At 46.7% G+C, this 26114-nt stretch overlaps 1 protein-coding gene across 2 annotated transcripts in view; it reads right to left on the bottom strand.

Annotated features, from left to right (window-relative positions):
• Window positions 1-26114, bottom strand: part of Slc14a2 (solute carrier family 14 member 2) — a 426972-nt gene that overhangs the window by 11771 nt on the left and 389087 nt on the right. The window contains exons 1-5 of one of the 2 annotated variants that reach the window (NM_001110270.1): window positions 21533-22239; window positions 4934-5059; window positions 1750-1832; window positions 914-1073; window positions 53-242 (exon numbers count right to left, since the gene is read on the bottom strand). In NM_001110270.1, coding sequence (NP_001103740.1) covers window positions 53-242; window positions 914-1061 — 338 coding nt within the window. In that variant the 5' untranslated portion in view covers window positions 1062-1073; window positions 1750-1832; window positions 4934-5059; window positions 21533-22239. 2 annotated transcript variants of the gene reach the window in all.

Below are 26114 nucleotides of genomic sequence, written 5' to 3' on the forward strand. Positions count from 1 at the left end.
TAGGGAGGGGCCTCCTGGCCTCATACTGTAATGCTGGGTCTTGGGGACTTACTTGTCCTGGCTCAGGATGAGGGCAGTCAAGGTGGACATGATGGTGCCCAAGCAACCGGAGATGGCCCACCAGGGATTCTGCACGAAGAGGCCAAGAACGATGAGGATGCCACTGAGAGGGTTGTTCACAAACATCACCTGAGACGTGCCTCGGAGCACCCAGTCAAGAAACTGGAACACTGGAGATTTGTCTGAAATGAGAGTTGGAAACTCAGCAAATGCCCGGAGTGGGTCAGGCCTGAGCCAGGTCTCTGGTGGCAGTTGGAGTGAAAGTCTTCAGGGGATTGGCATGAATTTTCATCTGTCAGAGAAGAGGTTAAACAAAGAGCCCAGGGTGCATTTGAGTGTCCAGAGCATTTGACAGCCATCGCTAGCTATCTAGATGCAGCCTCTACTAGTCTCTAAGGCTATTTTTCCCATGGTGGGGATTAGATACCCACCAAGAGTTTAATTCTGCTTCCTATGAGAATGGCATACGATTTCCAGAAAATTCTCTTGCTGCCCAGAGGGTATGAAACCCATGAGTCGTGCAATGTGGAGATTCATAGAGAGAACCCTCTGGCTTGGTGGACGCAGGTCCTCTAAGCCACCCAGCACATACTTGGTTAGAATGCTGGATTCACAAATCCCAGCACTGGTCTGCAGCACTCGCATGCTACATTTGGGTCGGTGAAACTTTTCTGTCACAAAATGAGACCTATCCCACCTATCCATCCTTCTATCCCATGATGCTCTGCTTTAATAGCACAAGCAACTTCTCTGAGGTGTCCCAGAAAGAGATCTCAGGCTGGTCTGCAGAGAAGCCCTGCAGCGTGTTTCCAGAGGGTGACGGGGGAGGTGGGGTTGAAGTCACAGAATGTACCTTTAAGTCCCTCGCCGCACTCCTTCATCTCTCCTGTGATGTAGCTGAGGGCTTTGCTGACTCTCTTCCCCCCAGCGATCATGGAGCTCTGGATCCAGGTAGTCCTGGTTGTGTTGGTTTCTACCTTTATCTCAGAGCTCTCCTCCATGGTGTTCAGGTCCTGCCAGGGGCCGGAAATAGGGTAAGAATCTTCCACATTTTATGGTTGTCACCCCGGGTGACATTTGAAGTCTCTTGGGGGAGGGGGCAGAGCTGAGATTTCCACCCGAGATCCTGTTAAACCTCTATTTAACCATCTCCTGTCTCTACGTGTTATCTTATTCGCTATAGCTGACCCCACTGAAGGAGGATAGATGGTGTCTTCACCCTCGTTCTGTGGACGAGGACTCAGGTTGGTGGAGGTCCTTGTTTGCAAGGGTCAAAGTCAAATGGTGGAATGAAGATTTAACTACCGATGTCTAGACTTTCTTTAAAAAACTGTCTTACATTCTTTCCGAAGGAAATTATTTTCCCCTAGCACGCTAAGGTTTTGAATTCTAGATACAGAAGTATGAGATCAAATCACAAAGGTTTTCTTTAAAAGAAAAAGAAAAGGCTCAATCTTACTTCCTAAATGTGAACTGATGGTAGATAGCCTGGATGGGAAGGAATGACTTTTAACCAAGCAGACTGAGGGAAATAGACATTTTACTACACGTAACTACAGTTCTGAAAGCAGGAACTCCAGAGATGTCTCCCTAAATCACAGCCTCCTTGATGGACTGCAACCCCTGACCTGCTACGTGCGGGCTCTGGGCTGCAGCGTGCTGTCTCTGGTCTGGAATTTCCATACTCACCAAGAGTTCCACTGTGGGCTTCCGATACAGGTAGGGGAGTGGCTCTTTGGTTTGTCTCTCTTGGTGTTCACTTTTTCCAAACACTGGAGTTGGAAGGAAGGAGAGAACTGTCACTTCAGACACCTGTATTTTGGCACCGCGACAGTAATTTCTCAAAAGACTTGGGTTAGACCACTTGGTATTTTCTACAGGAAGCATAAAGCCATGGGCTCTGATGGCTAAGAGCCCTTCTTTACTTTATTGGAGGTCTCTATTCATGGAAAATGTCCATCTCCATGTAAACAGGGCATGAAGGAATATAGAAAGTTCAGAGACCCCAGTGGTTCTTAGTCACGACCCTCCACTTTAGCTTGACCGGTGGCTTCTCTGTGATCTCAATGTCACATGACAACATGTAGGATGGACAGGGTGTGGAGTGGCCAGTGCAGAGAGCAAGTGTCAGAGGAGTGGTCCCCCATAAGTGGGGCATCTGTATCCCCCCCACCCAAGGCTTGGCAACTGTGGAGGAAGGGCGGAAGAGTGCAAAAGCCTGAGGCTGGCGAGGGTGGGAGCTCATGGGGCCTTCTGCATGTGGCAGGGCCGTTACACTCACGAGCCGGCAGAAACTGCAGTTGCCTGCCCAGAACCAAGCATGTAACATTCTAGCATAGACTGGTAGGGACCCCACCCCTAACAGAGGAGTGTTAGTTGTGGGCTTCTGCGAGCAAAAGAGTCAGTTTTCCCTGAGAGTATAGCCCCTGGTAAGCTAACTGCACTCTACAGGATGGTCCCAGACCCGGGACTGTGTGGGCAGTGCAACCTGAACCTGATGGGTTATAGAAAGAAAAAAGGAAGGAAGGAAGGAAGGAAGGAAGGAAGGAGGGAGGGAGGGAGGGAAGGAAAGAAAAAAGAGGACATGAAGTCAGGATATGGGGTGGAAAGTAGATCTATGAGGGGTTAGAGGGGGGAGGTAAGGGTATATATAATAGAAATGATTATGAAATTCTTAATTAATTAATATATTAATCAAATAAATTAAAACACATTCTAAATACTTATTTATTTTAAGTGTGAGGGTTTTGCCTGCAAATGTGGGTGCGCACCACAGCCATGCCTGGTGCCCACAGAGGTTAGAAGAGGGCACTGGATCCCGTGGAGCCGTAGTTAGAGGAGGTTGTGAGCCACTGTGTGTGTTGGGCATCAAACGTCTGCAAGAGGACCTTAATTACCAAGCTGCCTCTCCGGTCCCAACAGGAATACTTTAAAAAAGAAAGGAACCAGAATGTCGTTACCCTATGCCCATTTGTCTAAAGTCACGGGCAGCCTGACCATGCAGGGTCTGGGTTTGAACTTGGCAATGATTCTCCTCAGACAAACGGTTTTAAAATTATTCTCTTCTACCTCTTACTCTCCTCTTCCCTGTTTTGATTATGGTATTTGTTTTCTTATTTTTCCTGGTTGTTATTATTTTTGAGACGCAGTCTCACTATGTAGCTTTGACTGGCTTGGAACTTGCTATGAAGCCCAAACTGGCCTTGAACTCCGAGATCCATTCACTCCACCTCTCCAGTGCTGGGATTAAAGGCAGGTGCCACCATGCCCAGCTATGACGATATTTATTTTTAACCTAATTGTGGCCACACATACTTTGTGACCTAACCACCAAGCTCCCGTTCCTCTAGTAAATAACCTCCCACCATGCTTGGGCAAGAAACGCTGATTGAACTCAGAGAATATGAAAACGTCTTTAACAATTTTTTGTCTTTGAATTTTAGTATTTTAATAGTTGGGTCAGGATAGATTATGACCATGTAGTCACTTGCACTGTCTTGAGATGCCCTTCTGCCCTTGCAATTCTGTAGAACTCTTGCAACGTGACTCTAAACATCCTCCATTACTAGGCTTTCAGGTTCAGTCCTCTTGGAAAACAGCAGACCTTAGAAGCTTTGGACTTGGTACTCTGGTGCCCTCCTGTGGTCAAGTGTGAGAACGGCAGGCTGGGCTCGCCTTCCTCTTTGCTGCTCTTCCCCCTGGGCATTTATGCGTATTTAGGATGTTTAAGCACTGGAAGGGACGTACCAAAGGCACCCTGCTCCCACTTGTGAAGCAATAGGGACTACAAACACTGGTGTGGTTGGGGAGCCCTTCAGCGGTTCTCAATCTGTGGGTCGCGAACCATTTGGGAGCCGAAAAAGCCCTTTCACAGGGTTTGCCTAAGACCATCGCAAAACCAAATTGCATAACGGTAGCAAAATTACAGCTATGAAGTAGCAACGGAAATAATTTTATGGTTGCGGGGGGGTCACCAGAACATAAAGAGCTGTATTAAAGGGTCGCAGCACTAGGAAGGCTGAGAACCACTGACTTAAAGGAAATGAGTCAAACATGGAGGCTTTGGAAAGAGGAAACAGGATGCTTGCACCTCCCTTCTGAGCCACCCTCTGACCCTCTGCTTCTGTCTGGAACAGCCTGCCAGGCTTTAGCCCCCACAGACGGGGGCTGTGGTGGAATTGTGCTCTGTCCTATTTCATTAGAGGCTTCTCCATCCTTCCGTTCGCTGGGACTATCTCTCTAGGATCCTTAATATTGGCTAGAATCTGACCTTAGTTTCTAGGTTCAAGTATCTGGTATCCTCTTCTGCTCGGCCCTGGCTGACTTCTCTGGTTCCCTTCTCTCTCCACCACCCCCTTCTGCTTTGGCCCTCTGGTCACTGTCACTGTCACAGTGAGAACATTTCATCTGCCTTCTGAACAGGTGGGATTTTGATAGTTTGTTTTGGGAGGATTCCTTCTGGCTGTCCTCCTGCCTCAGTCTCCTGAATGCTGAGATTAGAGGCAGGTGCACCAAGAGTGGCATGACCAGTGTTTCATAAACTGGTGGCAAAATTCGAATCTCGTGAAGAGCTCTAAAAGATCTGGCTGCTGGCCCAGGCTAGGTTAAATTTGGATCTTTGTGAATGGGTTGCAGGTAAGCCCAGAGCCAAACTGAGACCTCTCACTGACTCCGCAGAAGCCTGTCACTTGTTCTGAATAATTTCCTCATTAGCTGGGTGTGTCCTGATACAGGAGACCCACGGCTTTGGCCAGTGGTCCTGTGATTAAAGGACCACCGTACAGTGGGTACTGCCATTACGTAGTCGGTACCTCTGTTGTCTGCCTTGAGATAGGAAGCTGGGGCCCAAGTGTGAGGGAGAGGATGTGCTTACCTTTGCTCCTCCTCCGGATGGATGACCACTCGATATGGAACACGCTCTTACGCCTGGGGAACACGGTCTCGGAGCCCTCCTCTGCCTTCCGCTGGCCTCCTCCGTGTGACTGTTCTCCACCGCCACCTAGCCAGGGGCAAGAAGAGACAAGTCAGGTCAGGATGCTACCCGGTTCCCATCTGTAAGAGTCAAGCTTTGGCGCCAAGAAGAACAACACCCAGAAGCTAGAGAGGAGGGAGTGAGGCAGCTCAATGCTGGAGGGGTAACTGCATTAGTCTTTGTACAAAATGCCCAGTGTCCCTTTCTTCTCTTTGCAATCCTCTCCCTTCCACACAGAAACCCAAGTTATGTCTGATTCAAGAGATGGGTGAACCAGGCTTAGACCCACTTCTCCAAGTCAAGGGGATAAGGCAGACTCTAGGCTGATTGGCCAATCATGATGGTTCAGCCAGTGACTTGGACCTCTCTTGGCAGAGTTCCAAAGCTGGCTGGATGTTAGACTATCTGGCAGCTTAACCAAGTGTCTGAGCCCTCCGCACCCCAGACCAGTTAAAAAGCCAAGCTTGGCCTGAGACTCATGCATGATATAGATTCTTTTATGAATCATGATATATAGATTCATAACTTCTGGTAGAACCAGAGTCTGAATTTCAGTAGGGCCTCCTAGTTGAGTTATCTGCATATTAAAGATTTGCAGGTCCCATTATAGGAGGGGCCAAATGTCTGGAACACATTGCTGGCTACGAGAGAGCCTTTACTGTATCACGCTGTCTTTCTGCAGTTGCCAACTGTGGGGAGAGTATTCTTGTGTTAGGAACAGGACTTCTCATGGTGTAGCTTTAGAGCAGAAGGGATCACCTGGGCTGCTTATGAAAGCGCAGGCTCCTAAGTCCACCAAGGTCTGTTCGTGGGAGGCTTTGGTAGTCTCAGGGTACGCAGGTTAGGCGTGCTCTGTTTGACCAGAGCAGGGTTGGTGCACTGGCTGGAGAGGTGGAGCCTATGATGATCTGGGTTCCTTGTGTTACACCGTAACATCTGTATACTTTGTCCTGCTTAGAATCATCTCAAAATGGAAAGGGTGAGCGTTGTTACTGCATAAAGCTGGACATCAAGGCTCACAGGGAATTCTGTAGTGTCTTACAGAACCAACTACGGGCTATTGGCTTCCAATCCTTTACTCTGTGTCTCTTCTACCTACTATGTGGTGGGTGGACCAGCTTCACGGATTCCGCCAGAGAGCTTGCCAGGAACCCAGAATTTCAGCTGTCATCTCAAAACGAATAACTTAAAAAAATCTGCATTTTAACAAATTTCTCTTTAATTCCCATGAACATAAAACTTTGGAAATTCAGATTTAGATTACACTGCTGCTCATGCAGAGACAATGTTAGTAAAGCCCAGACTGGAACAGGAGTTGTGGGGCATGTGTGAGCAAGGAAGAATGTCTTGTCTGTGCCCTCACATCAGAAGGGAAATGCGATGATGGCTCCCACTAGCTCAGACAGAAGAGCAGCCAGTGAGCTGGTGCTGTGTCCATGGCTTAGCCTTGGTCCCTAACTCCTAAGGTTGAGAAGTGCCCACTGTTCTGCCCCACAGAGATTCCTGGTATGTTAGCTTGCTCTGGAACATCTCTGAAGACACACAGTATGAGATCAGAATTGACGAAGCAAGGTCTATCTATCCACAGTGCACATTCATTCTCCAGCACTCCTGTCAGAGATGCTTCTCTTTCCTCACAGAGCAGAACTGGTACCACAGCCCTTCCCTTGGCCAAGGTTTATATCGACTTCAGCATCATAAACTCAGAACTGGATGAGAATGTCAAGATCATGCCACTTCTCTTGTCTAGAGAGATCAACTCCCCAAGACTGCTCATGAACCACAGAAAAGACAGGGACTATATCAAGCTTCACGATTCCTAATTCACTGTCCCCTCCCCTCCCCCAGCTCCCGTTGCACTGCATTGAATAGTGCAAGCCTGCTTGATACAAGAAAAGGGCTTTCCCTTTAGTTTCGACCCTCATCCTGGATATCAGAGCTTACAACAAATGCTGTGCACGAACCTGTGCTATTCTTTGTGTGCACAAAGACGGTGTATAAGCCAAAGGAACATTTGTCTGGGACCAGCAATATGAACAGGGATGCTTTTGTTAAGATGCTTGTGTGTGTGTGTGTGTGTGTGTGTGTGTGTGTGTGTGTGTGTGTGAAAACAGCCAGAGAAATGGAGGTAGATGTTAATACAGGTTTTGGGCTGAGTAGCTGAGGGATGCCTGCTAAGAATGGACTCTTTCATCAAGCAGAGCCTATGATGACCTGGGTTCCGTGTGTTTAGTAATAGATTCTGCCCTGGCCCAGAGACAGGAAACTGACTGAGTGTGAGTCAGGACTACCTATTCCTACGTGTAATAGAATTGGTGGCTGATCACAACAGAGCAAAAGGAATGAGTACCTCCCACATAGGCTACTGAAGGACCACCTTGTCCACAGCCCTTACCTGTGACACCCAGGAGTTGAGAGGTGAAAAGAGTTGCTACAAAGTAACAAGTACCTCTCACATAGGACCACTCTGTATTCCACTGTCCTTAGTTGTGACAGCCAAGATTTGAGAGGTGAAAAGAGTTGCTACAAAGTAACAGGTAATTTCTCACATAGACTACTGGAGGACCACCCTGTAGTCCATGGCCCTTAGCTGTGACAGACAAGTGTTAAGAGGTGGAAAGAATTGCTACAACAAAGACTGAACGTGAAGAACCAACTTCCAAAGGCTTGGATACAGAGCAGAAGTGAGAGCAAACTCCTGGCCCCCTGGGGGAAGTATTTTTAGAATACTCCAGGCAGATAAAGGGAGCGCACGTGTATCATTATTGTAGAAACGAGACGCACCATTCATGCGTCAGAAAAGAAGGACCAGAAGCAGGGTCTGGAGACCAGAAGCAGAGGCCATTACTTTCTGCTTGGCATTTTGCAAATTATGTACCCTCACTGACACTTTCCTTAATGGCAGGATGTAATTCCTCCAGTAAGAAATATACAGCCCCTTGTAGGGCTGCCCTTCTCAGCCTGACCTGTAAATGATGACAGATGTCTCGAGTCTATCAACTACTTCTTTGCCATACTCTAACAAAACCAGATAACCCCTTTGAAACACTCTGGAAGGAATTGCCGCTGTCCCTGCACCAGACACATCCACGGGGAGGACACTTCTCTGTAAGGGCACTGGGCTCCTCTGCTCTAGGCAGGATGGTTTCTTCTCCTTGGGGAATAGCTGCGGTTTTACCTCCACAGACGCTTGTCTAGCTGCACCTTAGTCACATGCTCTTGACTGGTGAGGCACTTGATTTCCTCCAGCACTCCCCACCCCCTCCATCTACCATACGTCTGGTAGATTGATGGTAGGCACTTGGAATGTTGTTAAATAAGTTAATGAGGGATGGTTATCCTATGCACTGTCTGAAGGACATCAAGAAACAATGGCTATGTCAGGGTACGTGATGTGTGTGTGTGTGTGTGTGTGTGTGTGTGTGTGTGTGTGTGTGTATTTGTTTATGTGTAGGTACTTATGTATGTGTGTACATGTGTACATGTGCCTGTGTGTCTGTGTGCATGCATACATGTGTGTATAGAAACCAAGGGTTGACATTACGTTTCTTCCTCATTACTCTTCCCCACAATTTTTGAGACAGGGAATCTTCTGAGCCTGCAGCTTGAGTACGAGAGATTCTCTGTTCATGCCCCCCACCATCGCCCAGGGCTGGGGTTTATATGCCACTATCTCTGCTTCCTTTAACACGAGTGCTGAGAATCAAATTCAGGTCCTCATGCTTGCACGATAAGCATTTTACTGAGCCAAGTCATCTCCACAATCATAAATAACTTAAAAAATGATGTGTCTTACGTTGGGTGTTAAATGTTTTATAAATGTTGAACTAGAAGTGACAGTGAGGTTTGGACATTACAGGGTATGGGTGATCCTTTCCGTAATTATCTGGATCAAACAGTAGAATACAGATGGTCACATCATTGTTTGCCCATCAATGACCAACTTGCTAGGAACCCAGAAGTCCTATAGAAGTGGCTGGAGAATTCAGTTAATAAGAGAGAGAAAACAGGCCACTGAGGGTGGACCTCTGACAGGATGTGCTTTGACCATTAGATGTTATCTAGAGCTATCCTCTCTGATCATGAAGCCCAGGCTGCTTGGAAATGAGATCTCAACTGCTATAACTGAACAGTAAATTTTATTCAGTAAGTGTGTCCATCCCTGTCCCCTGCCTCCTGTCCCCACCCCCGGCATCATGCTGTAGTAAACAGAGATGAGCCCAGGGGCTCCGATGACCATGTCCTTGTTTGGGCACATTGGCTTTGCCCCATCCACCCAGCTGCAAATGTTCTGTGGCATGTGGCTGGGAAGCTCTGTCCTTGGTAACCTGTGCGTCACTGCCAGCAGGCGAGTAACTCCTGGGTATGCAGCCTGGACTAAGACTTGTTGCTTCCTCCTCCACTAACCAGCTTTATTAAACATCCCAATGCATACATGTCCATAGTTCATTCAAGAGCTATTCCAGGGACACGGTCCATACCCTGAAGGAAAGCTGCTATTTCATGTTTTAGAGGGTAACACTTTAGTGGTACTTTCTTCCTGGTGGCTTGGAAGGAAAATGGTTTGGAGCTCTGATTATTTCTTCAGAAGCGTTCTTTCTGGGGGCAGTAGTGACCTTAGAGTTCTCATGCCTCTAAAGGCATCAAATGTTCAGCAGTAACAACAACTTTGTAGAAGAGCTTGACTGTGAAATAAAACTTTTGTCTTATCGAAATTTCATTGAGGCATCTAAAACCCCTCTTTAAAAAAAAAAACCTCAAACCAAATTTAATATTCTTTTCTTTTCTTTTCTTTTCTTTTTTTCTGGAGGACCGAACCCAGGGCCTCGTGCTTGCTGGGCAAGTGCTCTACCACTGAGCTAAATCCCCAACCCTTAATATTCTTTTCAAAGAGGAAAATTCATCTAGTGTGTCTTTTTAAAAGTCAACCCACAGTGGTTCATGCCTGTAAAAATCAGCCTGTGGTGGCCATGCCTGTGTCCCTCCACAAGCTGCCCTCTTCAGGCTTGAACCAGTTTTCCTTTCTCCTGGAGGTGGACTGATGCTGTGTATTGATGCTCACAATGTCCGCTGTGCACAGCATCTGGACCCTCCAAAGTCACCCACTTGTCATTCCCCCAGCTCCCTGGCTCTCATGCTCCTATGGCAGACCCAATGCATCACAGGCAATTCTCTAGACAGAATGGCTGTTTTTGTAGTACTCTATCCTAAACCATGTGTGCCTACGTATTTACTGCTGGTCATGCTTTGGTTATAATTTGGACAGGTGCCTTCCTATGTTGAGCATTGTGGTATGACTTTTCAGTGCTAGAGATCGTTCTCTCTCTCTCTCTCTCTCTCTGTTGGGCAGGGTTGGCTTCTGAGTGCTAAGTGAGATGATTGTTTCTTTTCTTTTTAAAATTATTTCTTTGTACAGCGAGTGTTTGCTACCTTTGTGTCTGTGTGCCAGGAAGGTCAGGGGAGAGCATTAGATAACCTGGGGCCAGAGTTATGAGAACCATTTCATATGAGTACAAGGAACCAAACTCAGGTCGTCTGGGAGAGCAGAAAGCACTCTTATTGCTGACCCATCTTATCTTTAAACATTGTATCACACTCAGCCATGCAAGGCCATTTTCATGCATACAACATGCTTTGGACGCACTCTCTTCCCCATACTATGACCTTTCCCTTCTCTGCCTTAACCTCCCCAAATCCACTTTGGTTTTCTAGATGGCTTCTCTTTTATGTTCATGACATCTGTACATGAGATTTTTGTGGATCTCTAAAGTCTAGGAACAAGTGTGCAATATTTGTCTTTCTGAAACTGATGTAATTTTCTCAGTATGATCATATGCAGTCGCATCTGTTTTCCGGTAAGCAACATTACTTTATGGTTCATTATGGCAAAATGTGGTGTGTGTGTGTGTGTGTGTGTGTGTGTGTGTGTGTATTTGGTACAATGTATACATATGATAAGTGTATACATATGAGAACACATATCACATTTTCTATATTCATTCCTCTTCTGATACAACATATCTATTACAAGCTGTGCTGTAACAGTGGTGTGTGCACGTCGCTATGATACAGTGACACAGTCACTGAATTAATACCCAGGGGTGCTAGAGCAAAGCTGTGCACATAGATGGTAATATTTTCAAGGATTATTCTACACATATCGAGAACTGGAAAAGAAAAATTAGAACTTCGAGACTTCAGTTTGGTCCTCTCATGTACAATTTGGGAACTTTAGCTTGCAGGGGTGGGGTGCCTTGTCCATGGCCAAACCATTAGCAGAGCCACGGAGACGGGGGCTCTGTCTCGTTTGGTGTTTGAGACTTGTTCCTCTCACCCTTGAGTTCCATAAGTGTTTTGCTTTTGCTCTGTCACCTCCATTCTGCTTCAGAATGTGACGGCCTCCTCTAGGTAAACTATAGTCAGCTGCTCTTTTAACTGTTTCTTCCATTTTCTCAAGAAAACGCCTTCTTAAATCTTCCTGCTATTTCTTGACTGGGCAGTGGGCTGAGAGACAGACTGAGTAAAGAGGACTTGGTCCCTGAGGATTCCTCATGATAGGGGCTGCAGCTTTTTAATACGCCAACCAGAGGTCCATCTTTTAAGAATGTGGGCCATGGCTCTTTGTAACCGCGAGATAAGTGAGTCTCCTATTAATAGCCGGTGCTTTGAGTGAGATCTCTTGTTTTTCCATTCCCACACCTCATTAGTTAGCCAATGGGCTCACCTAAATTTTGATTTCTTTTGATCCTTTTGTGTCCCGCCACAGGGAAGATATGAGTACGTATAAACGAGCTGATATCTCATTTAAACCCGTGAAATCTTACGGCAATCTCATCAGTGAGATTAGCAAGTCAAAGGCCAGCTGAAACTTAGGTAATTCTTGGCTCGTTTCCTTCTGAATGACATCGTACTGTCTTCCCTTCTGCTCTACACCCCAGTACTGCCAGTCTTCCTGAGGTCGATCTGTCTTTTCCCAACCCCTTCTATATCTCAACTGTAAAACTACATTTTTTGACCCAATTGATAAGATATAATTGCCCACTTAAACATACAAAGCCCAGTACCATCCATCCCTTAAGAACATTGATAACAATCTGTAAATACACAGAGCAGAATCTTAACATCACCTGCCATGGCTTCTCCCCTTTCTCTCTTCTGTCCTGTCTCCTCCTCTCTGTAAAACTATATTTTAATTTTCACTTCGGTACTCAGTGATCTGCCTAGCTCCACCCTGCCCTGGCTCCTCTGCCTTGATTCCTAGGTATTCTATAACAGGGCAAGAGTGGTTATCAAGGCTCATAATTTTTCCTTCTAACACACACTCTGCCATGATACACTAGCTTGTCGATGCTTCTCCGCAGTGTTTTCTCCACCCCCTTTGTCTAAGGTCTGTCCACCCCCTCTGTTTGGCTTGTGTTTACACCTTCCATGACACTCCCCTTGGCTTATTTGGTCATGTGAATCCATCCATTCTCTGGATTCTGATTGCATGTTTGCAAAGTATTCTGATTTACAGTGTTTGGAGTTTAGGTTGTTGGCAGGGTTTTTAATGTAGCTCAGGCTGGCCCTGAATTTACAGTCCTTCTGCCTTAGCCTTCTGTGCCTTGAGATCATAAGCACCCATCACCTCAGCTCATAGGAGATTAGCAGTGGTTGTCATAGTGATGACACATGTGAACTATAGCTGATAAATATTTTCCAACCCAATAAAACTACTTGGAGTGATCAATTCTTCCATAACCAAGTGACCTTTGACTCTAGGCCTTGGCAGAAAGAAACTGAGGCCCAGAGAGAAGGGTCTTACCTGGGCCACACAGGGGTCAGTTAAGAAGCCAGGTATGGACTGACATCTTGTTTTGAATTTTATTCCAGATAAATTCCTTTGTTTATAGATAGTTAGAACTTTTCATGTGAAATCAATGGGCGTGTGACTTTTAAATGAAAGCATAAATTGTTTCATCTATCAGGAAGAATAACAAGGAGTTACAAAGATAAACATCCCCATTGGAAGCAAATTGTCCTGGGTCACTGTTGTGGGCCCTCCCCTTACAGCAACATTTCCATACTCCTTTTCCACACACCCACTTAAATGCTTTCCCCATATCATCTATGACACATATAACTAATTGATTTTAGACATTTGCCAATAAGTTTAGATACAGCCTCAGGATCTTTAACATGATGACCAAAATACCTAACACCAATCAACCAGACTTAGCCCTTGAGGGCAAAATTGTTTTTCTTTCTACCAGGAAGGATGTGAGAAGAAGGGGTACCTCAAGGTATGTGGTTGATATGAGGCAGAGGTCATGGGTAGATAGATATATTTAAGCCTCACAGGATGTCTTTTCCTCAGCATAGAGATCAAAAAGCCCCTCCACATCCCAAAAGGACAGAAAAAAACCCAAATCCTACACTGTCTTCTTATAAGACAGCTAGACCTGGTGGCCTTGTGTTATTTTATATAAACAATTACAACCCATTTCCTAACGATGATTGGAGCTTCTCCATAAATGGCCTGTTTTAGGAAGGACAAGTGAGATTATAAAATTTACTACCTAACAAGATAATGAGCTGCCCACCTTTTATCTACTCAGATATGACTCACCAGACAAATGACCCACGAGGAAAGGCCAAATAACTTCTCTTAACTACGACTAAGTTACCTCATCATCATTAGGGGAGGGGTTCTGTCTCTCGGAGTTTGCCTGCGGTGTTCCTGTCTACAGTGTATGTGCCTTGCTAAAACTTTACTGTCCGTTGGTCTGGTGAGCACTTTCACCCCTGCGCCCTGGGTTTCCCTTTCCTGGCTGGTTGCTTTGGTGGTTCAGCTAGGGAGCTCTTGCCTCATCTCCTTACACTTCTCTTCACACGGAGGCTTACAGTGGTTGGCAGAGTGGCCCATGGCACCCGGAAATCTCTGTCTGGGGCTGTTCTCCAGTGAGATCCAGAGGCTCCTGGGCTGAGACTTTACACTGCTGTCACCCCTTAAGGAATGAGCTAAGGAGTTCATTTTTCCATTCTTCGAGGGCGAGGGGCTGCTTCTCTTCCTCTTCAGATCTCCCTCGCTCTCAACGTGTGACTTGGGGACAGCGGCAACTTGTTTGGCATGAGTTTGCACATATGGTGAGGATGTTTTCATTCCTATCTCCTGTCACTCTGTTCCGGGTCTGTCACTCACCACCGCAGAGCCCGAGGGAGCAGTCATGTGTGGCCAATGACGGTGTTTGCATCTGCGGTTTTCCTTCCAAGTCAGACTTCCTGCTCTGAGAGGCCAGTGGACAGCCAAGCTTTCTTACACTAGCTAGCTCAACCACTGGCTTGTCTGCTGCCTACAATCACACCTCTGCTCAGTCTGATGTCTTTTTTTTCTTTTTTTCGGAGCCGGGGACCGAACCCAGGGCCTTGCGCTTGCTAGGCAAGTGCTTTACCACTGAGCTAAATCTCCAACCCCAATGTCTGATGTCTCTTGATGTCTCCTCTGACCTTTCCTCCTCGTTCTGTTCCCTCCCTTTTCCAGTAGCACCCCATGCAGCTGTACCCACACTCCCTTTGTACAGGGAATGTAACACAGGGAATTCAGAGAGTGTTTGAAAGCAAGCCCTTCCCTATGGAGAATACCCTTCTCCATGGGGTGGCCGATGGGAAGGAATGTTTATTGTGGATATGTGTGTGCCTGTGTGTGTGTTAAGAGTGGGGGGAAAGAAGGGAGAGGGAGAAGGAGAGGGAGAGGGAGAAGGAGAGGGAGAGGGAGAAGAAGAGGGAGAAGGAGAAGGAGAGGGAGAGGGAGAGGGAGAGGGAGAAGGAGAGGAAGAGCAAAAGAGAGATGTATGTGTGGATTTGGGTGGGTTTGAATGTGTGTTATGGGTATGTGTGTGTGCCTGTGCCTGTGTGTGTGCCTGTGTGTGTGTTGAGGGAGAGGGGGAGGGGGAGAGGGAGAGAGAGAGCAAAAGGGAGATGCATGTGTGTATGTGGGTGGGTTTGAGTATGTGTTGTGGATATGTGTGTGCTGAGAGAGAGGGGGACACACGTGTGTATGTGTCTCTCTATCACTTTCCACTTTATTCCCTTGAAACAGAGTCTCTCAGTGAACCTGGAGCTCACATTTTTTTGGGGGGAGGGCAGGTTGGTTGGCTCGAAAGCTCCATCTTTGTTCCTGCCTCCCACCAAGTCCTGGGGTTACTTGCATGCACAACCATACTGACTTTTATGTAGGTTCTGGGGCTCTGAACTCAGATCCTCATGAGTGCACAGCAAGTGCTCTTAGCCCTGAACCATATAGCTGTCCTGGAAAGAAGAATGGTTACAACCATTAACTCTAAGCTATGGGAAATAATGACATGGGCTTCTGAGCACCCTGGTCTCTTTTGGTTTACAATAACTGAACCTTGTGTGAGAGTAAACCAGTCTCAATCCCCAGAGTCCAGAGCGCCATGCTACCCTGGCCATAGCATTATAAGCTAAGACTCTCCAAGTATGAGTGCAAGGCTTCAAAGACTAGACCAGGGCCTGTAGACGCCATCCTCTAGCAATTAGACTCACGTGGACTTTATGTTCTTTAATACTGGGAGCAGACCTTTGAGCAAAAGAGTCAAACTCAAAGAAGAAAGGGATAAGAGGCAGGTGCACATAGTGGCAATAATGGCTACCTCCCTGCTCATTTCAGGAAATTGTAGAGCTCCTTCTAGTAACAATGTCAACTAGTTGAAAGACTCTCTCCTGCTCTTGTGGCTAGCTGGGACATTTTGTCTGATTGTGCCTAAGGCTACCAAGGTCTCACCCAAGGCCATGTCCAACCCACAGAGTAGAGGCCTGTTGAATACAAGATTGTCTCTTCCCCTAGTGAGAGATCAAAGTCAAAGAAGGACAAATGCCCCCAACTCTGTTCCTTGAGTATGAGGAGCCCAACACGGAAGGAGACTCACTCTCCCTTTGAGGAGGATTCAGCTCTGAGGCTGTACAAACTCCTGTCTTCTCTAGGCTTGTGGATGGTCCTTGAATAACCTTATATGTGGCAGGGAGAAAAATCATATTCCTCTCTGGTACTGGGGCTAATTTTTCAGCCCTGACCACCTTCTCCAGTTTGGCTTTCCTGTACTCCAACCAGTTTGGTTTTAATCTCCTTTAACCTGTATGATAAACAAATCTTCCACCCATTCCTTATGGTCCTCCCTAGTTGTCCCATTCCTTCCCGTTAGAGGTATCACGCCTACATTTGAGATTCTTCTAAATTTCTGGCATTGTAAATACTCTATGACTCTTCTACCTCTCCCTGCCCCATAATGGTCCAGAATCATCTGGAGCTTTAAAGACTGTACCTGCAGTCTCTACAGGCGACCTCTACACGACCCTACAAATTCCCCTTTAAGTATGGAATACTTTCGTTCCTGCCTAGGGTTTGAAGTTGTGCCGACTAGCATCCAATCTTGCCACAGAGTTCTCAAAGACCCTGACGGTTTTTAGGGTCAGAAATCAGAAGGAATATTAGTGCAGATTTGCCCTCCTCATACCATGATACCCACAGCCATTGCAGCCATCTGGAAAGAAAGAGACGGCCTCATTGCTGATGCTATCACTCAGTTAAACATGCCCTGAAGTTTTGGGCCTCACTCACAGAGATCTGGCCTCCAACGAAGATGGCCACTGTGTATACTGTATTGCAAGGTCCACCATAAAGACCACATTGACTCTCCTCTGGCTGAGCTGATAAACGAGCGAAACAGGAGAATCAGCTTCCACTCAAGCCTGCTCTGGGTCTCAGTGTTCTCCCCCCAACTTCAGTATGTCACCTCAATAGACTCGACAGGCTTTAGACCAGGGCTTCACAGCCACTCCAGAGGGATGGTCACCGATCCCAGAAAACAAGCTGTGGCTCCCTCAATCCCCCTAATGGAGGTGACTTAACCATTGTCATCACACTGCACATTCGAGGGTTAAAGTTCTGCAAATTCCAATCAGGCCTTCTCTCACAGACATTCTTCCTGTAGTCTATTTCCAAGGTTTGTCCCACTTGTCAGGGAAATCCCAGAGGAGCTGTGAGATTCCATCTCCTTTCATAGGCTGTCCAGAGTAGGGGAACTACGCTGGTAGACGGACAAACAGACTTCACCGATGTCCTTCCTCATGCAAGGGACTGAAATACCTACGGGCTCCAGTGTACACCTTCACTGGGTGGATGGAGCACTCCCCGCAAAAGTAGAAGGGGCTCCAGACGAGGATGTGGAGAAAGAGGAACACTCCTCCATTGTTGGTGGGATTGCAGACTGATAAAACCATTCTGGAAATCAGTCTGGAGGTTCCTCAGAAAATTGGACATTGAACTGCCTGAGGATCCAGCTATACCTCTCTTGGGCATATACCCAAAAGATGCCTCAACATATAAAAGAGACACGTGCTCCACTATGTTCATCGCAGCCTTATTTATAATAGCCAGAAAATGGAAAGAACCCAGATGCCCTTCAACAGAGGAATGGATACAGAAAATGTGGTACATCTACACAATGGAATATTACTCAGCTATCAAAAACAACGAGTTTATGAAATTCGTAGGCAAATGGTTGGAACTGGAAAATATCATCCTGAGTGAGCTAACCCAATCACAGAAAGACATACATGGTATGCACTCATTGATAAGTGGCTATTAGCCCAAATGCTTGAATTACCCTAGATCCCTAGAACAAACGAAACTCAAGACGGATGATCAAAATGTGAATGCTTCACTCCTTCTTTAAATGAGGAAAAAGAATACCCTTGGCAGGGAAGGGAGAGGCAAAGATTAAAACAGAGACTGAAGGAACACCCATTCAGAGCCTGCCCCACATGTGGCCCATACATATACAGCCACCCAATTAGACAAGATGGATGAAGCAAAGAAGTGCAGACTGACAGGAGCCGGATGTAGATCGCTCCTGAGAGACACAGCCAGAATACAGCAAATACAGAGGCGAATGCCAGCAGCAAACCACTGAACTGAGAATAGGTCCCCTATTGAAGGAATCAGAGAAAGAACTGGAAGAGCTTGAAGGGGCTCGAGACCCCAAAAGTACAACAATGCCAAGCAACCAGAGCTTCCAGGGACTAAGCCACTACCTAAAGACTATACATGGACTGACCCTGGACTCTGACCTCATAGGTAGCAATGAATATCCTAGTAAGAGCACCAGTGGAAGGGGAAGCCCTGGGTCCTGCTAAGACTGAACCCCCAGTGAACTAGTCTATGGGGGGGAGGGCGGCAATGGGGGGAGGGTTGGGAGGGGAACACCCATAAGGAAGGGGAGGGGGGAGGGGGATGTTTGCCCGGAAACCGGGAAAGGGAATAACACTCGAAATGTATATAAGAAATACTCAAGTTAATAAAAAAAAAAAAAAAAAAAGAAGGGGCTCCAGAGGCGGCCAGGTATTGTGGGTTCACTCTGGGTTCACTTGGTCTCTGCAGTCTGGCCTGACTGCCATTTCCAATATCACTCCGGGAAAGAGTGAGGCTCTCAAAATTAAGTGTTATTTATGCAGCCTATTATCTTCCTTCTTCTGGGAAGGTCAAAGGGCTACTCTAACATTTATGGCAAATTCTTCCTCTCAACAGCCCTCATAATAGAGCCAGAGGGTCATGACCTCCATCATCGTGTTAATATCACCAAAGACAGACAATCAAGGCTGTCTCCAAGACCCGGACAAGTATTGCCTCAAGCATATTTTCAGAATCACCTTGTCACATTAACTTGGGAGACTGGGTCCATCTTCTAACCCTCCTGCAGGATGAAAAGGCCATTTGTATCTGTCTGAACCTGACCCTATCCTGTCCTCCCAATGTCTTCAACTGTAACCAAGTAACAAGGCCTGTGGCTGTTGATTTATCCACCCTGAGTTAAGATCGTTCTACCACTCCAAATTCAAGCAACCTGTCCCCAAGAGCCACCTGGAGATGGCTCTCTTCCCACCTAGCTCCAGGTGAGACCCACCTTCAGATACCTCTAGAATCCAATGTATTAACTGACCTAGCTCATGACTTGAATTATAACTCCCATTACCTCAACATCACTGGGCCCTATACTGGGCATAGGGCTCCTTATCATGGTCATAAACACTATTAAACTTCCCATCTTCTTCCTCAAATCACCCTAGCCACCTCTAAGTACCACAGGCTTCCTTGTTCTTTTATTACTGTCCATAGCCTCTTCCTATTGTCTTAAATCTACTCTGTATCATGGACCCCTCCTTACTTCACATTCTGGTAGAATTGGCATCGTCCAGATTAGAGGCCATTAAAATCTTTGTCTCTGGGATAAAGATCTTTGTCTCCAAGTGATGTCCCAGCCTAACCTTCAACTTTCTGTGATAGCATCCCTTTCATAAGACTTAAACCTTTATGTCTTATGCTCCTACAATTCTGTGGCAGAACAGCAATGACAATCAAGGCTCCCAGCTGCCCTTTCTCAGCTCCTAAATAGTTGCAGAAGGAAGAGATCTTTGCCCTTTGTCAATAATTTGACCTTGTTGATTGCCAGGGTAAATCTTGAAACAACAACAACAACAAATAAGGGTGCCCCAACTACAACTAAAACTTCTTTACTCTCACAACCAGATTCCAACTGCTTCAAGCTTGACACAGTAAGTTCATAAAAACAATGATAGCTTAATTCTCTATGACCTCTGGTACCTCACCTCAAATGAACAATCCCCAGAAGGACAAATGGAGTTATAAAATTTACTATCTACCATGACAGAGTTACCCACTTCCTGTCTACTCAAATATGATTCAACACAAATAGCCCATAGGGTACATCCTAGTCACTTTTCTTACCTGATATTAAAGTGCTCCATTCTCTCTCAGGGAGGCAATTCTCTTTCGCTGAGAATTTACCCACTGTGTTTTAAAACTTTGTAGTAAAACTTTTATGTTGGTTCTGGGTAGCTGGCCCAGTGGATAAAGCACTTATGGCACAAGTAGGAAGATTAAAATTTGGATTCCTAGACCCAGGCAAGTGTGGGAGCCCTGCACTTCCAGCACCTCAGAGGCAGAGAAGGGACTGGGGCAAGCTGGCTAGCAGACTGGCTATAACTGATGATGCCTGGGTTTAGTGAGGGACCCTGCCTCAATAAATATAGAATGGTTACCACCCAATGACAATTTAGTTCTCCACATCATGCATACATGTGCATCTGCGCGCGCGCGCGCGCGCGCGCACACACACACACACACACACACACACACACACACACACACACACACACACACACACACACGCCTCAGTTCTTGTATGATAAATACATTTAACCCAATGCTTTGGTCTTGGGGCAGATCACATAGTTTGTAAGGCTGTCCATTGTCTAATGAGATAACTTCTATATCCTGGAATAATGAATGCCCCTTCTGGTCTCTGTCATCCAGAAAGACCCCTTTCGGCAGCTATATGGAATAAGTATGTGCTATTGAAATTAGTATATGGGGGGCACCAAGGAAATAGATTGATGAGGAGCTGGGAGGTGTAGACACATCTGGAGTAGGATGATTCGGTTCTATTGGCATGTCTACAGAAGGGAACAGGACACAGAGATAAGTCAAGCCTGGGGCAGGTAGAAACCGCATGGAAAAGGGTATTTGACTCTATCTCATTAGACAGAAGTTTGGTCCAAGAGGTTCATTTCAACACAGTGCTACCCTGAAGACTCTTGGATACCAGAGCTCTAAGGCTTGAAGATGTGTGGGAAGGACAAAGAACCACACAAGGCTCACACAGTGGTCAGGAGAGTTGGGAAAGGGGATCTGGGGCTGATATGTTACCCTGGTTCTATCACAAGGTGAGCAAGGCAGGCCAGCTCAGGTGGCCAATTTGCACAGCTAAACTTCAGCCCCTGCTCATGTTTGTATCACTGGGGAAAGTCTCAGGACCAGCTGACATTTCCTCATCTATAAAACAAGAGGTTTGAACTATAAATATTTAAGAGCTTTTCCAGCTTTCAGCTCCCAAGATCTAGATTTTTTTCTTTTTCTTCTTTTTTTTTGGCTGGTATTCTTTTTTTTTGTTTTTTTTGGTTCTTTTTTTTTGGAGCTGGGGACCGAACCCAGGGCCTTGCGCTTCCTAGGCAAGCGCTCTACCACTGAGCTAAATCCCCAGCCCCCCTTTTTTTTATTAATTTGAGTATTTCTTATATACATTTCGAGTGTCATTCCCTTTCCTGGTTTCCGGGCAAACATTCCCCTCCCCCCTCCCCTTCTTTATGGTTGTTCCCCTCCCCACCCTCCCCCCATTGCCGCCCTCCCCCCCAACAGTCTAGTTCACTGGGGGTTCAGTCTTAGCAGGACCCAGGGCTTCCCCGTCCACTGGTGCTCTTACTAGGATATTCATTGCTTTGGCTGGTATTCTTAATAGTTCTCCCCATCCTATGAATGCCTTCCCCAGATAAAGTTCAATGGAAGAAAGAAGAATTTCCTATTGGAAAGCCACATCGTCCTGTAGGTCGCCATCTACCTGCTTCACTTCTGCCCCCAGTGTCTCTTACCTGGGCTTCTTTGGAGTCCTAGATGGGACTGGAGAAGTCTAGGTCATCAGACTTGAGAAGAAGCCTCTCGCCAAGCTGGTCCTCAGCGTCAGGCGCTGTGAAGTCTCCTATGCCCGATCCCCCTCACTGTCCTGCATCTTCCAGCCTTTCCTTTTGACAACTTTCTATGAACCCACTAAGTATCACCCCTGAACCCATGCCTACCATGGGTCTGCCAATGGAGGAAGAAGAAGGACAAACATCTCTCGGCGGCTCTCCTGCACTCTGGCCTTCTTGACTAAAGATAATTCCCTACGCGCCTCAGGGAAGATGTAGTCTAGCTTCCATGGTCTCCCCACCAGCTGAATCAGGTAACTTCCCTGACAGGGCAGCTCTGGCAACTGTCTAGCTGCTTCCTTGTTGTCTCACAGGAGTTATTCACGTCTCATAAGAATTCTAGCTCCAGTATTGGTCTATGAACAGTTACCTAGGCGTTGTCTCCTTGGGGGCCTAATTTGCCTTCCAACCTCAATATACTCACTTAATTCCCCAACAGGCAGTGCATAGGCTGGGGACTAGTGCTTACCATCAGTACCTCAACGGAAAGTTTTGCACAGCCTAATACTAAATGTGGGCTTTCTGTGGAAAATTTCATACCTTCTCCCCCCAACTCTTGTTGACCAGGGTCTCCTGGTAACTCACCAAGGCCCTCTCAAATTAAGAAGGGCATGACCTAACCGTTGTGGCCAAAATACACCCTGAGGTCTATATATTAGGGAGGCTGGCTCTACAAAGTCCCATGAAGCCATGGGTCTGGTGGGTTGACTTGTGGGGGAGGGGGAATAACAAAACATGCTTTGCTTGACTTCAAGAGCATAATGGGTCATCAACCTCACCCTCACATCCTGCTCCCATCATACACTTAGGGGTGGAAGGTGGCATCCTCCCCAGGATCAGAATGATACCTCACACCAAGGACATTAGCTCCAGCTGAGTAGACAAACTCTCCTGCTGACGTCAAAGGTTCTCTTCCTACACCAGGTGTTTGGGACTCCCGAAGAAGGGCCTTGATCAAGAGGAAGAAAAGCAAACAAGAGGGGTGGGAGGCATTCAGGTGCCCCACATTCCAGGGGCAGGTTGGGAGATGGTTCAGAGCAGACTAATTCCATGCTTAGGCCCTTTCAGGGTCTATGACAGACTGTTCTTCACAACCAAGCCTCCCGCTTTCATTTCCTCTGGCTGTCTAGTCTCTCAGCTCGGTCTCAGATGCCCTCGGCACTCTCCCTCTAGGACTCTTGGACTTCTCAGAGTGAACTCAGTCTTGCTTTCCCAGCATCCATCCTGGCTCACTCAGACATATTAGCATGGAGTTGCTGCTTATGAACCATAATATGCCACCGAACTAGAAAGAGAGGAGTCCTCCACGAAGTCACCATGAAGAAGTCATCCAGGAATGTCTCACTGGGTCCATGAGCTAACCAGGATCATGGGGTAATGTGGCATCTCACGGTCACACATGTTCTACACATGATGTGTTTAGGGCGAGGCAGCCAGATGCCTTAGAAAGCAGGATGTGGTAGAATCTTTCACCTATCAGGTCCCAGCAAATGCTGGAGCACACTACCAAGGGCACCTGTAGGCCTTCTGTCTCTCTAGGACCTGAGGACTTAATCGGAAGTCATTTCGGAACACTCTGGCTTCCCTCAACTCCGCGCTGTCATATTTGAAGAAGGAGAAAGATGGTGAAATTAATGCCAGGGCCTACACAGTAGTCAGGTCCTTTAGGGGAAAGGGTCATTTTATTTGTTGAGTAAATTTAAGTTCAAGCTACTCGTGCTCCAAAGTGTGTCTGTCTCCTTGGTTTCCTTTTGTTCCCGCAGCTCCCTTCCCCTTCTGACTGTAAGAACAGGCGGGAGGCTTGGCGTTTTCACTCATAAAAGGTTGCTTCAAGGGGACTTGCTGCCCTCCCTTCCACCTCATTTTTTTAAGGTCCCAGAATTTCCAGTTCCACTCCAGGCAGAATGGGTCCCTATAGACTCTTTCTTCTTGGAATGGCTAGAGGCAGAAACAAACAAACAAAACAAAACAAACAAACAAACAAACAAACAAAAAAACCCCCACAAGATGCCTGCATTTCCCAATATAAAATGTGGATTCTTTTAAAGGAGTTTTCAAATAATAGTGTAAGTAGTTTGTTGGGACGAATTCCTGGTCCCTGAGAAACTGCCACTCCCACTTGGTTTTAGATGAGAATGTGTCAAGTCCCTCACAGCTTTGGTTCTGAGGGAACAAAGGCTCACTATCGTACAGTGCGTACACTGGCATAAAGTGGGATACTGGGCACATATAGTCACAAATGCAGTCTGAGAAGGCCAAAAGGTGGTTGGATCTTAGAGAGCAGAAGGGAGGAAGAATGTTCAGGGGGAAGAAGTATGGGGAGGGGCAGGCTAAGGGGGAGACCAGCTGAGTGACACTCTCAAGTCACCAGCGCAAGAATCTTGGTAAACTGACCAGATAGCTGACTGGTCAAACTCCATAAAAATCTGCAAAGCAATAGTGGTATATTTTTAGCAACTTTTGTCTCTGTGTTCTGATGTTCTGTGTCCACCACATTAGTGACGTTTCCTCAGTGCAGACTCAGGGTCACAGAATCACGGATACTTTGAGTTTAGAGAGGGACCTGGTCTAGCCCTCTGCTCAGTAAACAAAGTGCCCCTTCCCCCCCCCCCCCCAGGTCTCTAGTTGCTTTAGCATTGCCTGCGTGGGAAACTGAGTCTACATAGCTACCATTGCTTGGACAACTGTTACAAATAGACTCTCTTTGCTGGCTCATCCAGCTGCCATGTTTGTGCCGAGCCTCGGAGCCATCCACTGCAGATAGCCAAGGCTCCATCTGTTTTCCTACACGGATACCATCATCATTTCTAGCAGGGTAAGGATCCTTCCTTCAGTCCGTTTACCGCATCACAGATTGGCTCAGAATAGGCTGCTTGTGCTTCTCGGTACTCCCCTCCTCTTAGAATCGAACCTCTTCTCACAAATGACACCTACTGCCCGATGCGAGTGACTGACCATGCTGACTTCATTACCAGCCTAGGGCTGTTTATATTTCAATAGGTTCCAAACCTTAAATCGAAGGGATGGCTGGGAACGCTTGGGTAGCAGTTACCAGAAGCTATGGGGACAGGAAGAGAAAATTCCCTGGAGTCCTTAAAACCGTACCTGAGACAATTCCTGAACGGAAGACCAACCCAACCAGGTAACTGCCTCAATCTGAAAACTGATGCTGTGAGCTGAACTGCACTCAGGCTGTCTGGCTGGCATCCTCGTCTGAGGTGAGAGTTTTCAGCTGGCCAGGCAAATCACCATAAAATAAATTCCTTGAAGGCAGGATCAGGTCTGATTCTTTCCTGGTTTATTGTCAAGCCCACGGTTGAGTAACATATTAATAGTTCCACAGAAAGGAATCTTCTGGGTGAGCGAACAAAGATGGTCAGCGTTTGAGGCAGAATTCTTCGGCTCTGTGCACTGGCAGGTATGGGAATGGATGAAGTTGGGGTCACATAGCTTTCAAAGGCAAGAGGAAACAGACAGGGGGGATTATGTGCAGCCCTACCCCAAAGATTGTATAGAACCCAAAATATGATTTCTGAACCCCCAAATTTAATGCATCTTCTGAGTTGCATGAGAGAATGAATAAAATACTTCAAGGGAATTCAAGCCCCTTGGAGCAGAGATCACAAAGGCCTGAGGTGGGTGCAGAGAGGCTCCAGGGTCAGAGGAAGAAAAGGGGGGGAGAAGTGCAGGTCACTCCAACGTCAGAGCAAAGTCTGAGTGGAGCAAAGGCTTCGATGTATGTGTTGAAAGGCAGATCGATGAGAACGGGCACACAGCTCAACTTTAGAAACAAAGTGAGCGTCTAGAAGGGAAGGTTGTTTATAAAAGAAAAAAAGAATCATGTTTCTCATTTGAAACAGAGACAGGGAAGGAAGAGACAGCATTTATGGCGGCCCGGGCACCCCCTGACCAGATAGGATGCCATTCACTGGCTGGGGACAAGACTTTGTAGCCATGCGAAGAGTTGGGAAACATCACCGGCATTTTTCCAGGCTTCACTTGGAGCAGATCCTTAAGGAGGTGCTTTAAAGAAGTCACACATGGATGAGCACGGAGCTCGAGAGACAGGATGACGAAAAGAGGAGCAGAGGATGAGCAGAAGTCAGTGCTCGGTGCTAACGGTGAATCAGAGACGGACAGGCGTGAGGGCAAGGATGAGTATGGATTCTTGCAAAAGGAAGAGGCATGTTAGTAACAATAATAAACAGATCCAAACACCTGGGCTAGGAAGCGCCCAGAGTTTAGAAGTGCGTGTTGGGGAGGGGCGGGGGAGGGCCATAGAGGCTTTAGTGTCTCGGACTGGGAGAGATGGAGCAGGTTATGATTAGCTCTTAGGCACTTGTTTTTACATAATGAAGAGATGGGCTTTTATACCCAGTGCTGGGAAAAGCCCTTTAGCTGCTACTAGAAGGAAAAGCCTGAAGGTTCTAGATTCTTTATTAATATCCCCAGGGCTCCAGATTCCCACACTTCAGTTTTCTGTCAC

The sequence above is a fragment of the Rattus norvegicus genome, chromosome 18 (genome assembly GCF_036323735.1).
Source record: "Rattus norvegicus strain BN/NHsdMcwi chromosome 18, GRCr8, whole genome shotgun sequence".
Classification (NCBI taxonomy): domain Eukaryota; kingdom Metazoa; phylum Chordata; class Mammalia; order Rodentia; family Muridae; genus Rattus; species Rattus norvegicus.